Source organism: Brachionichthys hirsutus, chromosome 2, assembly GCF_040956055.1.
Source record: "Brachionichthys hirsutus isolate HB-005 chromosome 2, CSIRO-AGI_Bhir_v1, whole genome shotgun sequence".
In the NCBI taxonomy this organism is placed as follows: Eukaryota; Metazoa; Chordata; class Actinopteri; order Lophiiformes; family Brachionichthyidae; genus Brachionichthys; species Brachionichthys hirsutus.
In genome coordinates this window covers 3,236,216-3,252,892 of record NC_090898.1, presented here as the reverse complement: position 1 = coordinate 3,252,892, position 16,677 = coordinate 3,236,216, and the positions used below count along the sequence as shown (strand labels likewise).

Genomic DNA, 16,677 nt, shown 5'->3' with positions numbered 1-16,677 from the left:
GGAGCGACGCGCCCTCGGACAAGTTTCCCTGCTGGTCGACATGCCCGTCGTGTCCGACTGGGTTCGACTGCGCGCTTCTTTGTAGAGGCGCACGGAGCCGGGCGCGCTGCAGAAGTTGCTGGGGGATAATACTACTACTACTACTACTAATAATACTACTATTAATAATAATAATATTAATAATAATAATAGCAGCACTGCGGAGCTCAGAGGAAGGGAGACAGGTGACAGCGGCGAGCGGCTTGAATTTGCTGCCAGCATCATCAGCATCGTCTCCATGTGAGGATAAAAACTGTGTGGGGGGGGGTTCTGCTGCTGCTCGCCCCCTCTTCCGCTGCTCACTTCCAATTCTCTTACAGAAGTCAGACAGTGCATTTCAGTTCCTTTAGCCCACAGCTGCGTAAACTTGGTGACTGCTCGACGCGTATCGTGGCGAGCAGCTTGGACGGAGAAGAGGCTCGCTGGGGGTGGGGGTGGGGGGGGGGGGGGGGGGGGGATTCATATCATTCCCGCTCCTATTATAACCTCAAAATGGATGCCGACGACAGGCTGCGGAGACACCCCTGGATTAGCCACTCTCCCGCTGACATCTGAACGCGCAAAGTTTGGATAAGCCGAAAGACCGAAGGCGCAGGATGCAGTCTGGATCCAAGGCGCTCTCCGCGGGAGGAGGTGCGTCGCTCTGCTGCCTGCTGCTCCTCTGGCTCCTCTACTCCCATCTGCTCCGAGAGGGTAAGGCTGCGTGGTACTTTGGCAGCAGCACCATTGTCTCTGAGGCTTCCTCACTGCAGCTGCAGCTCACGCTGCGGTCAGATTCGGTCACGCAGGGGAAACAAATCAATACAAATCAATCCCATCAGGGTTAATCAAACATGCCTACAGGGACCCGTAATGTGTCTGCACTCATCCTCATCCTCATCCTCAGCCGTGACCTTGCCCTCTATTCTGCTATTTCTCTCAAAATATTCCTGGAGTGGTCGACTGATGCTGAATATTGATTTGTGACATTATTGGACCTGTAACACGAACAATTTATACTTTGTTTGCATGCACTTGTAATATCCCTTGGAGCTTTAAATATTTAACGTTGACCTTTTTTTTAACAAAAACTTTGAACTGAATTTGGAATAGCTCCACCCCGCCACTTCTCCTGGTCTGAGTTCCCTGCTTGTTTGTGGGCTCAGCCGAGTGTCGGGGGGAAAGCAGCGCTGTTTGCGTCTTTTAATTCCGGGTACAAGGCAGGAAAAGGCCTGAATAACTTCACCGCTGTTCAGGCTGTCTTCATGCATGCTGTGTTTTCCTGTCGAAGAATACATTTGGTGGTGCAATCACACCTTCACCCTGACGGGGTAGAAAGCAAATGGTTGCCTCGCCGCACCTCAGTGGCCACTGTCTACAGCAGGGGTCTCAAACTCAAATTACCTGGGGGGGGTGCAGGATGCAAAGTCTGGGTGAGGTCGGGCCACATCAGGTATTCCGCAAAAGAAAGATGAATGCGGATTCACTTCTCGCCCATAAAAAACACATCTTACTTTTCAATTTTCTGAAAAAAAGTGGCTTTGAGAAAAAAAGAATCAGCATTTTTAGTTATCGAAAACTCAAAGGACATTCTTGAGATATTCATTCATTGAATAAAAAAAAGTTAAAACATTCATATAAAGCTTGCAGGCCGCATTAACCTTAAACTTTCATATCGTCCTGCGGGCCACAAATGATCATCCCGCGGGCCGCGAGTTTGAGATCCCTGGTCTACAGTGAAACATTTCAGATTTGGTGCTGTCAAGAGGCTCAGACAACGGGCTTAAAGCACTGGAACTTGTTGGGACATGCTGAACACCAAGTTTACAGATTAGATCGCTTAATCAAGCATTGGCCAGCAGCATAATTACCGCTGTGGAGGAGGGATAGTGCCTGCATCAGTGTCTTTGGCAGCTTGCCGGGAACAAAAGTAGACACTGATGTGAGAAATGAACTGCCTGTGCACTGAAATGTGCTCTCTGTGCCTTTAATTTGCATCACTTTCCGCTGAAAAGCCGCTGTCACCAGCCTTTTATCTCCGCCCCTCCACCGCCAGCCGAGCCGCTGCGTACTATCAGAGGAGTCGCCCTCTTTCCCCTCAGCCATTTGTTATTGACTTATTTTCATCTGAAATGATCTCATTAGTGCGTTATTGCACAGAATTGCTCCATCAATCTCCTGTGAACTTCATGCTTGGTATTCCGAGGATGGATATGTCGTCCTGGCCCGTTAAACCTGTGGATATGATTGGATGTTGGACCTGCTCCGTATGTTAATCACGCCTCTTTCCAGCTCTGAACTGTAAGAACGAAGAACATTTTATCTTCAAATCCTAAAGCCCCCCTCTGAGACTTCATCCAATCAGTGCTGCTGAAAAATTGGGGTTGACCACTGGTTTATTTTAGTGATTTCATCAGTAATTTAAATTTTTTTCATCACCTCCTCATTGAAGGCGTTTGTTCTGTAAAACTCCCCTTGGGGGCCCTGAAGGTGGTACTGTGGTTGAACCATGTGGGCTGGGGGTGGCGGGGTGACGCTTTGCAGTGGCGCGAGGCTGCGTCCCCTCCACCCTCTCTGTAACTCATCTATCATGGCGACCACAACAGGAAATCAAAGCGTGGCAGCCCTGTCTGGGTTTTGCCATTGCCACGATGAATGACCTGTCAGCTGCTCTCTGCGTTGTCAGTTTATTCAACGATAAATCTGGAAATGGCTGCATTTCCTAACCGGACCAGATTCCAGGTCATTGGTGCGGTCAGAGCGGTATAACTCCACCCTCCTTTGTGCAGACCTTTGGGTCTGCGTGCGTGTGGCCGAAGCAGAGGGAGATGCAGCTATTTATACGTGTGCTTATAAGTTGGTGGGAACTCAGCTCCGTGTATTCACCTTTCAGGAATTCAATCAAAAAAAGAACACGTGTGTGTGTGTGTGTGTGTGTGTGATGTATGATGTCGTTGTGCCTCTTAGGCGGATGTCCTGAAGACCTTGAGGCTTTTCCATTGCTATGGAGAATTCTCTGCTGAGCATTTTCAACCAAACAATTTGTTAAATTATTTTTGTTTTATTTCCTGTTGAAGAAGTTTGATTAAAATTGCATCAAACGACATTGTGATGGAACTGCAGTCAGTTGTCTTATCCCCCATCTCTGCAGCTGCCCTTGTTCAGTCGAGTCTTTCAGCGCCACGTAGCTAATTCTTTTGATTTTCCCGTCCTTTCAGATGCAAGGCGACCTTAGACGACCTGCCCATCAACAAATGGTTAGCAAAAGGATAGATGTTATATTTTAGAGTATTAGACTTACGTTCATCTGGTGAACGTCACAGCAATTGAATACTAATGTTTTCCACACGTCATTTCAGAATGAGCAGATGAATAAGTACAAAAATGTTTTGTTAAACTGTGTTACAATAAGTGTTTAAATGGATAACATGCCAGCATGTACAGTGGCCACATACGTCAATAGTTTTGATAGTTTAGGGCGATTACTGTTTATTTTCCTTGAGTCACAGTCACTATTAGCTTAACGTACTTACTTTTGCCAATGCACATTGCTGTCATCTAGAAATGTCCTCTAATGCAGTGGTCCCCAACCCCCGGTCCGTGGCCCGGTACCGGTCCGTGAGGCATTCGTTACCGGGCCGCACAGAAAGAATAACTAATTTATATAATTTCCGTTGCATCGATTAGCGTCTAAAAAAGACGCTAATCGATGTTTTATTTTGCTAAGTTTTATTTTGAAAAATGACCGGATTTTCTCCAACATAACATTCGCCTGTGAATTTTGTTGGTTCCCCTTAGCTTCTTTGCTAAGGGGAAAAGTCCAACTGAGGAGGAAGAAGAGGAGCCGACGACCTCCAAGAAAAGAACACTTATTTTAACAGACAAAGCAGGAGTCAGACTTAAAACACGGGTTTATCTACAGCTGCCTGGCTTCCTTAGCGAGGCAATGAAGGGTCAAAACTGCTTCGGAACATGGAGACCAATAACCAGGGATTAGAAAACAAGAATGTGGAATAAAAGACATGAATGTGGACTTTATGAAACAAAAAAACGTAAACATTAAGGACAGAAGCAATTACTGAGTGGTGTAATACTTGTTTAATTTACAAGTGCATAATACAAAGTTTATTGGTAAGATTCTATTCCTCTTTTTTAATTTAATTACCCCCCGGTCTCCGAAAAAATTGCCCGGAATGAAACCGGTCCATGGCAGGAAACAGGTTGGGGACCGCTGCTCTAGATCAAGTGTCATGAGCTGCATGGCTTGAATCCATTGGAGCAGTTTCCCAGACTCTTTGTCATATTAGCACAACAGATGGTGTCGCGGCTTTCTTTTTTTTTGCAGCAGCAGCAGCAGCACATGTCACATGTCATAACTAAAGTGTCACTTTGATTTGTTTGAAGAATTCAATCAGTGCTTCTGAACACAAATAACAGCGTCCTGAGGCTGAGGAGTAGACGCAACAATTTATCCTGTCATCCCGCACTGAGGTACGAGCTGTCGATGGAAATGACAGCGCACATTTCATGAAATATGTCTGCAGGCCGTGGCTCTAAATTTTGCAGTGAGTCAGTGTGGCTTTTACAATCAGCGCAGAGATCCATTGGCGACAGACTCACAGTTAGTTTTCTCTTTGTGCAGCCTGCGCCTTCTGACCACATGTCATCTACAAATCTACGGCCTACAATGGTCACATCTTCCAGTTTTAACAAATCGGCTCCCGTGTAAAAGACGGCGCGTCTTCATAGGGATGCCAGAATGGCAAATTGTAGAAACCGTGGTCTGGCACTCCCTTCGATCTCTGGGAGAACAGCCTATCTAGTCAAACATTAAACTGATCAGAGCAAAGAATTACCGGCCTTCTGACGAAAGGCGGGCAGGATTTCCATCGCGGCTATGCTGAGGGTGGCATTGAGTGAGCAACAGGAGACCACCCTTTCAGCATGACCTTGGTTGTAAATTGTAAGCAAACCACCAAAGCTGCTTCTAACGGCAGCGGAGCTGTAAAAGTATGAGCATCATTATGAAAATAATTTGTATCTCATAGCTTCCCGAGTGTTCATTATCAGCTTTAACCTCCCTTGTGTTTAAGTGTAGAGCAGCATCACGTGCATGTTCTGCATTATCTTGTTCTGCAAGAACCCAAGGGCTTGGATTACCTCCATTAACGGCAGCGTGGTAAATACGTTCTGTTATGTACACTCTGCTGTGTGTCCTGTTCTATTCTCAGATTTTCTGAGTGGGCTGCCTTCAGATATTAAAGCTGCAGGTCACACAATGCTTATCAGGTCATAATCATCTTCTGATACTCGCCATTTTCTCTGTGTTTGTGTTAAAATGGAGGGAGGGGGGCATTCTGGAGGACTCGTTGAGTAAAATGTGAAGTGAGTCACTGGCTTTTCGGTCCTCTCTGCATCACATTCAGCAGAGCTTCTGTTTGCTTTTAAAGGCATATTGCACATCCACTCTTCATGCCTCGGGCAATTGTTCTTCCACTATCATTGTCTGAGTCTACTTTGCATTCTAATATCTCTGCAGCTCAGAACCATGCTGCACCGCTGCAAATAAAAAATCTACCATAAGCCGACTCCATCGAGCTCGTCCGCGCAAGGCATGTTTTCAGAGCAGACCTGAATAACACTGTCAGTCCAAGCAGAGGATACAGGCAACAGGAATATATTCTATTCTAAAGGAGCCGTTGGCAATGTCACACAATGGCAGCTCTGAATGTTAAAGAGTGGCAACGTCAAAAAAAAGAGCTGCAAAGACCTCGAAGTCGGGTTACGCAAACTATAAAGCCTCTCCTGCTTTCCAGCAAGAAAGGAAACGACGCTGTTAAGTCTGGCTCTCTCCCGGGGGGGATTGCCATCCCATTGCTGCGCCGAGGAGTTTCAATTTGTCATTCCCTGTGGGAGGAGCGGCGCGCACACACCTGACACGAGAATTAAATTTGTCCAAATAGAGCACATCTCGGGTGTTTCAGCTGGTGGTGGTGGGGCGGGGGGGGAGGGGGGGCAGCGTGTTTCGCTTGTTCTCTGCAGGCCCGCCTGGTGCTTTTGATTGCACAGAAACCACGCCTGATGAAGGCCCGTGTACATGCGGGAGCGAAGAGCTTCTAACCATATCAGGACAGGAGAACTACTCCTCTGATCATAAAAATGTTCTGACAGAAAGTGTTTTTATTTATTTTTAACTGATGCAGGTGATTTAGAGTCATCTCTTATCATAGCATCCTCATCTCCAGAAGTTCAGAAGGCAGCTGCACGCTACCATGGTAACCAGTGAGGTGACTTTTTCAGCACACATTAAAACTTTTTTGCCAATTTTCGCCGGGACATTACCACCAAAAATAAACTCTTCACTCTTTTTTTTACCTTCTTCTTCTTCTTCTTTGACTCATGCATGAGCCACATGTGGAGTGTGGACGTGCGAACCGCAGACACGGGGAGAGTGCACATACATCATGTGACAGACATGTTTCAATTCTTGATTACAGAACTACGCAGGATTGACTGGATGGTTTAATTTTGAATTTTGTTGGCTGGTAATGACCCAAAACCACCAAAATATTAGTGTAGAAACATGGGGATGATTTTTTTTTCATATATTCCCCCTTTAATAAAGAGCCTCCCTATACTTGTTTAGCAGCAGAAGATCATGGTTGTGTCAAACAGCAAAAGGTCAGTCAGAGATCTGCCTCTCTCACCTGGTGTCCCCTTACACGCCACCACCGGCGCCACCAGCTCGTCAAACATCGCTAAGATGCGCTTGGCCACCAACTAGCATATCCACAGTGAAATAACATGGCTGTTTAATGTCCTGCGTCATTAATAACAGTCTTTGCTGTGAGATCGGAGCAGACGGGGAGGGAAGATTACTGCATATCTAGCACTGCAATCAGAATGAGAGCAGCGGAAACCCGGAGTAAACCAGATCACAATCGCTTTCAACCTTTTTATTTGCAGAAGCGGCATGATTAGCCTCCCTCTGTGGCTGAGTATTATCACAAAGTTATTAAAGCCAGCAAAGTTATTTATTTTTCAAGTGGATATGAAATCATTTGTACATTGATTAGTTATCAGAAAAGCTAAGGCTAATTATTTTGACAAGAGTTTTGTAGTTTTAAATAAATGGACTCATGCAAGAGCAGTGAAACAGTAGGGAACAGATTGAATTGATTTATTGGTCCTGTTCTTTATCAGAAATTTCAAGCATGTCCCACTGGAAGCTCCCAAACTGGAGATCTGAGGATTCTCTTTGTCACTTGTGTTAATAAATCACTTGTAGGACTTGGAAGGTTAGGGGGAAGAAAAGAAATTTAGTTAGTTTAAATTTAGTTATCATGTATGAAATCCGTGCCTTTCAAATGGTATATTCTTTCTCATGTTGTCTAGTTTCTACTGGACATAGGAGGATAGAAAAGCACACATTACAGTATATTTAAAATGGATCAGCTGTGATGTTTTTCCTTTCATGCGTTACATCCATAGACGTTTTGATGTCTGGTTCAGGTCATTGATTGGTTGGTTGACCACACAGTGTGCTCCTTCTTGATCAAAGTCCACACAGATCCATAATTAACTCATAATCAATGATGATAGTGATCATTAGTTGCAGCCTGACATGCAATACACATAAATCAAAGCAACATGAGTATGGATATAAGACTTAAGGGCAACATGGAGATATAATGAATGACCATTATGCATTCACATTTGATAACTGCAGCCTCTGCAAATCTATTTTGACTGATTACCTGCTCCATTAATATTTATGACGTCGCTCACTCTCGTGCATAAAAGATCAGTAGAATTTAGATCTGGATTGATGTGTGCTAATATGATCGTCATGCTCCCTCAACTGCTGCTTTGTTGGCAAGCCCTTTTTTTTTATCCTTGAGAATGACACTTGTGTCAGCACAGAAACACACAACAGAAAGGTAATCACACCGACTTATTATTCTTTGCCTCTGCAGTGATCTAAACCTGATTGGCTCTTATTAGGGGAGAACTGATTGAATTTAATGCCAGTAACCGAAAGCCAAATACAATGCATATTGTCTTGAATAATTAACTGTTATAGATTTCACGAGAAGTTGATCCCTCTCCCCAAAAATTACATTTTGCAGAGGAGCTTTTTTTTTTTTGCAATAAAACACTGATAAAACTGACTTCCATCTCCAGCAGTGCATGAGTAATTACAATATATAAAAGCAGATTGTTTTAATGTGGGTGGGATCCTTGTCATTAAAGAAATTGTTCATTCAGACCAGGATGTGATATAATTTTAGGACAAGACGTTTTATGAGAGGGAACTGCCGACATATATCCTGCAGAGCCTTAATTAAAGAGACACACTAGAAGAAAGATAAGATCGCATGAAGGGAATTGATAAGTGCAAAACAAGGAGAAGTAAATAATTGGCATAGTCGTTTAGATGCTAATGGAGTGTGCTGTTTGTTAAATGTATCTGCTGAGCAGCGCTCCCACTTGATCAGGGTAGGAATAAAGGTGTGTCTGTGCTCCTTGTGTTCTCCACTGTGTGCTCAAGCTTCTGACACGCGGAGCTCAGGCTCACGTCTTTGCTCAGAGCTGTGTGTGTGTTTGGACCTCTGAGTACGCGCTTGCCTCTTTGCACTTTGTCGAGTGTTGTGATTCAGCGATAAGGTCATCAGGCTGACAGCCGAGCTGAGCGCCTGTCTCTCTGCTCCGCATCGGCTTCCTGTAGCCCTCTAGACGTCCTCTCTGGCAGAATCCGGGTGGGGCCGGGGACGGCGACCAGGCACCATCCCTCATCCACTCGCCGCTGCAGCTCTGCGCCCATTTCATCACGCGAAATAGAGACAAGGCCAAGTGTCTCTGTGCTGCTGAGTGACAGGGACTCTCTGTCACATCAATTAAGTCCTGTATATGATAGAACTTCGTCTGGTGGCGCTCAGGGCACTACAAAGAACACTCACCCGTACAGTCCCCACTTAAACTCTCCCCTCTGCCTTACTATCCTTCTCCACCTTTGGGCTTGTTGCATGAAGCCCATTCATCTATACAGTGTTGAAACATAGCAGAGAGCAGTGAAATGTGATGGCGCCTCTGTCCTCCGAGCCAAAGTATGACTCGCCACGGCAAAAAGAGTTCGTAAGATGGGCTGTTTGGGGGGTAGTTGGTGGGTGGGTGGGTGGGGGGGGGGACGGGTAGCAAGGACTGATTGTATAAGTTCCAAAATCGGGACAATGTGATGTAAGAATACACCTATCTTATCGGCTTAAATCACAACGTGCGGCCGCTGTGGCGACCAGGAATCCATCTACTGATGAATTTATTGAACGATAGATTTGTGCTCGCGAAAGTTTGAGGTTGAGTGTGGAGAAAGATTTATAATAAAACTCCAAAGCCTGCCTAAGAGGATCTGAAAGCTGGTTCCTTTGAGGGGATGGGATTCGTAGAAAGCGAGAGTCAAAAATGTTACAGCATCGGGGAAAATGACATCTTATTGTGTAATTTTATTTCTGTGACGCTCGAAATAATACCCAGAGTGCCGAGCAAAATATATATAAAAAAATAAAAATACAAGGGAATAAATGCAGATAAACAAATAATTAAAAACAATTAATAATCATTAAGAACAAATAAAAACAACTAAACGAAAGTGTTTTGGTTACTTTTAATTTTAGCAATTGGAGAGCAATGACCTGGCCTCCACACAGAAAGCCTGGCTGGCCCTGAGCGCTGGGCATTGGTGAATGACCTGCGCAGGCGGGACATAAAGATGCAGCAGGCCTGAGCAGGATAGTCCAAAAGCCATCAATAAACTCCAGTGATTAATACGATGCTGAACAGGAAGCCAGTGCAAGAATTCCAGTAAATAGCCCATCCCATCATACGATGAGTTGTAAGTTGACATTTCCAGAAATAACCTTGTTGGTAGTTAGGTGAGAAGATTGATGCCACACCTGTTCCAGAGGCCGTGATTTAGTATTTGGTCAAATTACCACATCTCTCAGACATAATAATAATAATAATACATTTTATTTATATAGCGCTTTTCTGAAAACTCAAAGACGCTTGCAATAAATCGAGCCTCGACAGATTAAAGTTGACATGCGCTCAAAGGTTTTTCAGAGACAGTTGAGCCCCCCCAAAGATGCTTCTTTGGTCCTTGGTCTGCAGACGGGTCCATCCGGCCGTCGCGTGCTAAAAGCAAGGTCACGGGGTCACTGTGATGAGGCCGAATCCTTAGAACGTCTACCTGGCTTCTGACTCTTGGAAGACTCGCCGCCTGCTAAGGTAATTTTATGAGTCATTTATGTTGATCAACAGCCCTTTCAACCTTTGCCATTATTAATACAACCGCTTCACGCTGTAGAGCGTGTGGGGAGGAACTCGGTGTAAGCGAGCGGCGGTTGATGAATGCCAGGGATTGACCTTACAGGAGCTGCAGCTCAGACTCTTCTCTAATCTACCTTTGCTGAGTGGAATTTATTTCGGCTCGAGACTGAACGGCTTCCGCTGGCAGCTTTCCAGTCGTTAAAGGGAAAGGAAAAAAAGATGGCCGACTGTGTTACTTATTCCAGATCATTTCATCGGTAAAGTAAGTCCCCCCCCCCCCCCAACTTTCTCTGAGTCATATTTGACGTGCTGTATTGGTAGATGCACTTCGGCCCCCTCCCCCACCCCCCCTGATTTTAAGTGACAAATGTGATGCAGATGAAAAATGTTTCATCTGCATATATTGAAGCCTCTGCTCCACTAAATGTGTTTTTGAAAGCGGCAGACGCCCTTGAGCAGTTTGCTGTGACAAAAAGCCCATTTATCTATCAAACAGTAGACCATTAACAGTTAGCAAATTCCACTCGGGCGCTGCAGGAAGGCCGAAATGAAAGGCAATTAAATATGTTCCCTGCTGTTTCCAAAAAAACATTTACACACACAAAAGTGCTGCGTCACAAGTGTTCAATCAAACTGTCAAGTGCAACAAAAAGGCAATGCGTGCAGAGGCCCATTCAAAGCTACACATGACAAACACTTTTACAGTACATTGTATTTAATTTGAGTTCCATTTTACAGACTGAAACCTTTACAGATTTTATCAAGCAATTTGGTTGATTTCAACAACTGGCTTTATGTCCCTTGACAGGACATTTTTTTAATAAATATTTCCTCTCACTGCAAATTTTTCAGCTCAAAACACCCTTCTGAATTTTCCACGTTTGTGTAACGAAGTTGGAAATCCCATTCCGATAAGCACGGTTTCCCAATATGCCGGGGACTCTCATCCCTCAGCTCGGAGAGCTCAGAATTAAGGTTCTGTTCTTGGACAGAGGTTTAAAACTAACTTTTTCACATGCCCGAGGTTTCTGAGGAAGGCAATCATCACCCCGGGACTTCCTGTTCCTTTTCAGAGGAGCGTCCTTTGGCTCGGAAATTGGTGGGCTGCGTTGGCAGTGTGCCAATAGAGGCCCATATTTCATTAGCTGGTTTAAAGATGCAGTGTTTGAACTGCACAATGTCCTCACAGCAGCACATGTGGAGAATAACATTTCCTCCTGTAGCCCTACTTAGAGCTCCTGAATCTAAACCAGCAACCAGCAAGCAGTGACAAATGTGACCTCAAATTAAAGTTCCTTTGAGAAGCACAACGTGTTTTACATAATCAATAACCACTCTGATCGCTGTAATCTTGTAACAGCGTTCTGTCGAGGATGATTTCACCCTTGCCTTATTTTCTGCTATTGTGAGGTTCAAAACTCAGATCTGAGTCAAATTGGGGCAGAACTTTGAAGTACATAGTATTGCCGTTTTATATTGAGTTCTGGATGGAGCCTGACTGAATTTTCAGGATGTATTGAGAATGTTACCAGGAAACAGATGATGAAATGTTGGTGATGATCCAGAAGAGATCCTGGATTATGGATCAGTTTGAGATTCTCATTAACATTGCAGTCAATGGAGATTAAAAATGTGTTCCTCGATATCTCGGTTGATTATTGACCGATGTTTAAGGAGTTTGACACAGTCATGTAGGATGGGGACCTCTACCTCACCACCGAATTTCACCAGGATCTTATCTTAAAATATTTTATTTTAACATTGAAAACTCCATTTACGGATTAAAAAATCGGTTAAAAATACACATAAACTCCGATTCACCTTTACTTTTTCTGGCTGGTGTATAAAGATTCCAAGAACAATGTAGAACCTTTTGGTGATGATCCAGATCACCATGTGGATGGTGTAAATCTAATTAGGCAGAGGTCTGCGCTCTCTGAGTGCTTTTCTAGTTACATTAAGGAAATCATCCTGAAATTCTTCAAACATTAAATAGTGTTCATTCCCTGTTTGACTACTTGATGCTAATGAATGTTTTTATCCATGGAATAATCACTAGCTGTTTACGACTAGCCACGTAGAAACCGCGCAACAATAAAAGCTGAACTTCTTGCAGGGATCTTAGTTTTCCATGTGGACACAGGAAGACAGGAAGTCGAGCCGTCAGCTGTGTTGCATTCGATCTGAAGAAGCCTGCAGTTCCTAAAGCATTGAAATCAAGAGGATTTCACTGTTGAGGGCTGCTCGTCCCAAAACAATGGGCCCTGTATCCAGGCTGCCTGTTGTCGGATCACCAGTTGTTCCTCCTTAATATGTTCATTACAGCCTCATTATACTAATATGATTCACTTTGCTACTTGCTGCTGTGTTTTGCAGGCCAGTTGGCGGTGGGAACCTGCGAGATAGTGATGCTCAACAGAGACAGCAGCGTTCCCAGACGGACCATCGCCAGGCAGACGGCCCGATGTGCCTGCCGGAGAGGCCAGATCGCTGGGACGACCAGAGCGAGGCCAGCTTGTGTCGACGGTGAGCCGAACGACCTTTCGGTCCAGCGGAGGGTAGATTTCACAGATTTCATTCAGACTGAGTCAAACAGGCAAAATGGGACAGGAAAGCCAAATGTTTAGCTCATGAAGAAAATGTTTCCCAGATGGCCCAGTCTAATTTGACTGGAATTGAATTACCTCATCGTTAGCTCATCATTGATAGGGTAACTGTGACTTACTTATCTACCATTTATTAATACAATATAATGGTCAACATTCTGGCAGTGAATCAGAACCCTCCTGACATTTCTCCCACTGCATGATGCCGTTCTTGCAGCACTGCATACATTAACTACTCAATGAGCTGAATTTGGTTGAAACCACTGGGTAAGTGCTTAACTCAGCATTATTTTACTGGTTATAATGTTGATGATGTTCTTTGAAATATTTATCTTAGATTAAGGAAGAGTTTGATATTTGTTTCTTGACAAAATCTACGAACAATTTAGATAATTCCCATGTCAGAATTGTATTTATTTCTCCTCTGCTCTTAATAAGATGTGACCAGTATTTTAATTGAACGTGTAGCATCTTATTTCGGCCTCCCGGAGCAGATTTTATTGTTGGATTAAATTTTTTTAACTGACAGGTTGTGCAGGTTGGGGCATAGTTTAAAGGTTAGTGCAATGGAAATGGCATTTTATGTCCCATTTCTGACTTAACCCTTTACATCCCGTACCATGAAGTAATCGTCAGCACACTCTAATTGTTGGAAAATAAGGTCTTGAAGCCTTCTGATAAATTTGTCAAAAAAACAAACATATATTTTTATATAAGTGCTATAATTTATGTAACTTTTGCAAAATCGGGAATTGTTTTCATGGAAAATGCAGATGCATGTGTTGACTTGTGGGAGGGGGAAATTAAACATCTGAAGTAGAAGTCTCAAAATCCTGAAAGGCCATGTGTATCAAATATGATGCGTTTGGCAATAAAGGGTTAAACTGTTTGAACATATTGGAAAAAAATTAGAAAAATTGACCTGATAGCATTGTTAAGGGTCGTGCGACGAAGCTCATTATATGGCGTTGGTGTGGCTTGAACTGCCCGCTGTTAAATTCCTGCCATTAAATCTGCAACTCTTACACATTCCGCTTTCTCCAGAATTAACCAGTTCTAGCAGTCAGGACTGCAGCCACCTGTAACAGTCAAATAGCGACCTGTACCTTTAAGGAGGCGTTGCCTCTTATGACGTCTCCAGGCATGTTGTCATGGTTACCCTATGTTTTTCCGCTCTTCAAGCTGGTCGATCTAACTTTAAATACAAATGTTTTCTGTTACTTATTAATATTCGGTGGTGGTTTGAGTGCTGGCAAATATTATTTCATGTTTGAAATGTTACTCGCCGTACAACCGGGCTTGGTAAGGTTGGAGTTATTTTAATAAAAGACGAGCAGTTCGTGAAATCCCAGTACAAGTCTGGATGTGAGTTTCTGCGTCGCCTTTTTCTCTCCACGGCTTCAACCGAGCGACACGCACTCAAAACCGTTACACACCGTATGCTGAGCTGTATAAACAGGAAAATGTTATATGTGTTTCCTGCAATGGAAACAACAAAGCTTAGCTCTGTGGCGCTAAAAACTGAAGACTGCCTGTATGTCATGATGTCACTTGTTGAAATAAATTAGTTCGAGACATGCCATTATTTCCTTCACATAAAAAAAAAGAACTTTTGCAAACATGAGGTGTCTCTTTTCATGGTTCTCTCATAATAAAATGAGATGAAATGAGATGACATGATATGCTAATCCCATGCATACTTGAACACAGGATCAAATGCATGTTTATTATGTGAATAAAAGGTCACAACATGCTCACAATCCAGAATGCAAGTACAGCAGCATTTTAGAGGACTGCTCTTGTGAATTTTGACTTGCAAAACATCATTCTTCAAGGTCATCACAGAGGGCGTCATTTCCGCACATAACACACAGTCCCAGCGGGAAACTAATATAATACATAGCAAACAGGATGAGCTGAAACACTACAGCAAACATCAGGACAGTAAGAATAAAGCTTTGCCTAAAAATACATGAAATAAACAGCGATTGTAAACAAGTAATGCCGCCCGTAAAACCGGTAAATCCACTCCACCAGTATCAAGGGGCCTTTTTCTCATGTCATAAAGTTTGACATAACAGGAACATCATGAAAAATCAGGAGAGGGAAACGCAGCTGCATCCATTAACATCCCTGATAGAGCCGGCCCATTGTCTGTCCCATTCCAGTCGACTAGCACACATTTGCAAGCCTTGGCACGCCTGAGTTGGTCAGAGACCCTCATGTACAGGTACCGACGCCATATGCCTGAAAAAAAATATGCATGAATATTAAAACTAAATACAGCGCAGAAAATACAACATATGGAGCTGTAGCAGTAAACAAGAGCATGGGGGTGAACTGGAAATGCAAATATGAGCAGATCAATGAATGAATAAACAATTGTGCATGAACCTTATTTAAGGTAGAACTCGAATAACAACCAGTGCTGGCTGGTTTGTTTGTCTGTCTGTCTGTCTGTTAGCAACATGACTTTACAGACGGATATTGATGAAGTTTTCAGGAAATGTTGGGAATGTTACCTGGAACATATGATTACATTTTCCAGAAAAGATCCTGGATTATGCATCGCTTTGAATTTTTTTTTAACATTGAAGTTGTCATGGGCCAATGCAGGGGAGAACCCAAATGCAGGATAGGAGAAGGGGAATCCAGAAACTTTTGCTTTATTCATTTATTCCAGGCAGTCAGTCCAAACTGGCAGACAAATCAGAATGGTGGCAGGCAATGAGACAGATCCAGGAATCAGGTCACAAAGCGGGCAATCAGAACAAACAGGCAGACAGGCGACATCCAGAAACAGGCAGGGCAGGTATACGAGAATCAATAACAAGAATGGAGCGCTGGAAAGAAGGAACAAGTCACAAACAATCTGCCGGAGAGGTGTGGAATGAACAGAGAATAAGGAGAGTCAGGGCCGATGAAAGATGAGCTGCAGGTGATTCGAGGAGCAGGCGTTTCATGAATGAATAGATTGCAGGGGAAGGATCTGGGAAGACAGGAGAAGTTATTGGATGGAAAATACGAGTTATCATGATGTGACAAGAGTCAATGGACCTTCAAATGTTGTTCCTCCATATCTCGGTTGATTACTGACCAATGTTTATAGAATTTGACACAGTCATGTAGGGTGGGGTCCTTTACCTTACCACTCAATTTCATCTGGCTCAGATCTGGATTGATGATACTGTCGCGATTTGGGGGGTATAAATGGAGGTACACATTGTGTTTAGCAGGATTATGGAAAAGCTGCTGGATCTTGATGAAAAAAAGCCATTTACATTTATTTAGCATTAAATTTTCAGGAAATGTTTGAACCGATACAGAGTCCAGATCCGATACTTCTATGATACACGAGTGAAGAAACGGATTCAGGATGTCCCTTATTTTCTATTTTATGCCTCTTATTTCAACATTTAACTCTTAAACAGAGCACTTCTATGGCGCAGCTCAAACATTTAAGTAATAAATAAAATACTTTCTTCACTTTGGACTTGGACTAGTGCAACAGGAAATACTAAATACAAATATTTAAAATAAAATGAACAGCACCTCAATCGCCAGGTTCTTGTCATGCACTTCAAATACTTCCACACCGCAGACGTACTTCAAGCAGCTTCCGTGTTTAGCCCCAGTTGACGCCATTCAACCAATAGTGTCATAGGGAGTGACGTCACGCCGCACGCGCTGCTGTTTCTGTTGGAGTAGAGAGGTCTCACTCTGTACC

At 43.6% G+C, this 16,677-nt stretch overlaps 1 protein-coding gene across 1 annotated transcript in view; it reads left to right on the top strand.

The window, feature by feature from the left end:
• The first annotated feature begins 635 nt into the window (after positions 1-635).
• The window catches only part of tafa5l (TAFA chemokine like family member 5, like), a 22,710-nt gene continuing 6,668 nt past the window's right edge, over positions 636-16,677 (top strand). The window contains exons 1-2 of the mRNA XM_068750592.1: positions 636-732; positions 12,721-12,870. Of these exons, the coding sequence (XP_068606693.1) occupies positions 636-732; positions 12,721-12,870 (247 nt within the window). The remainder of the gene's footprint in view (positions 733-12,720; positions 12,871-16,677) is intronic.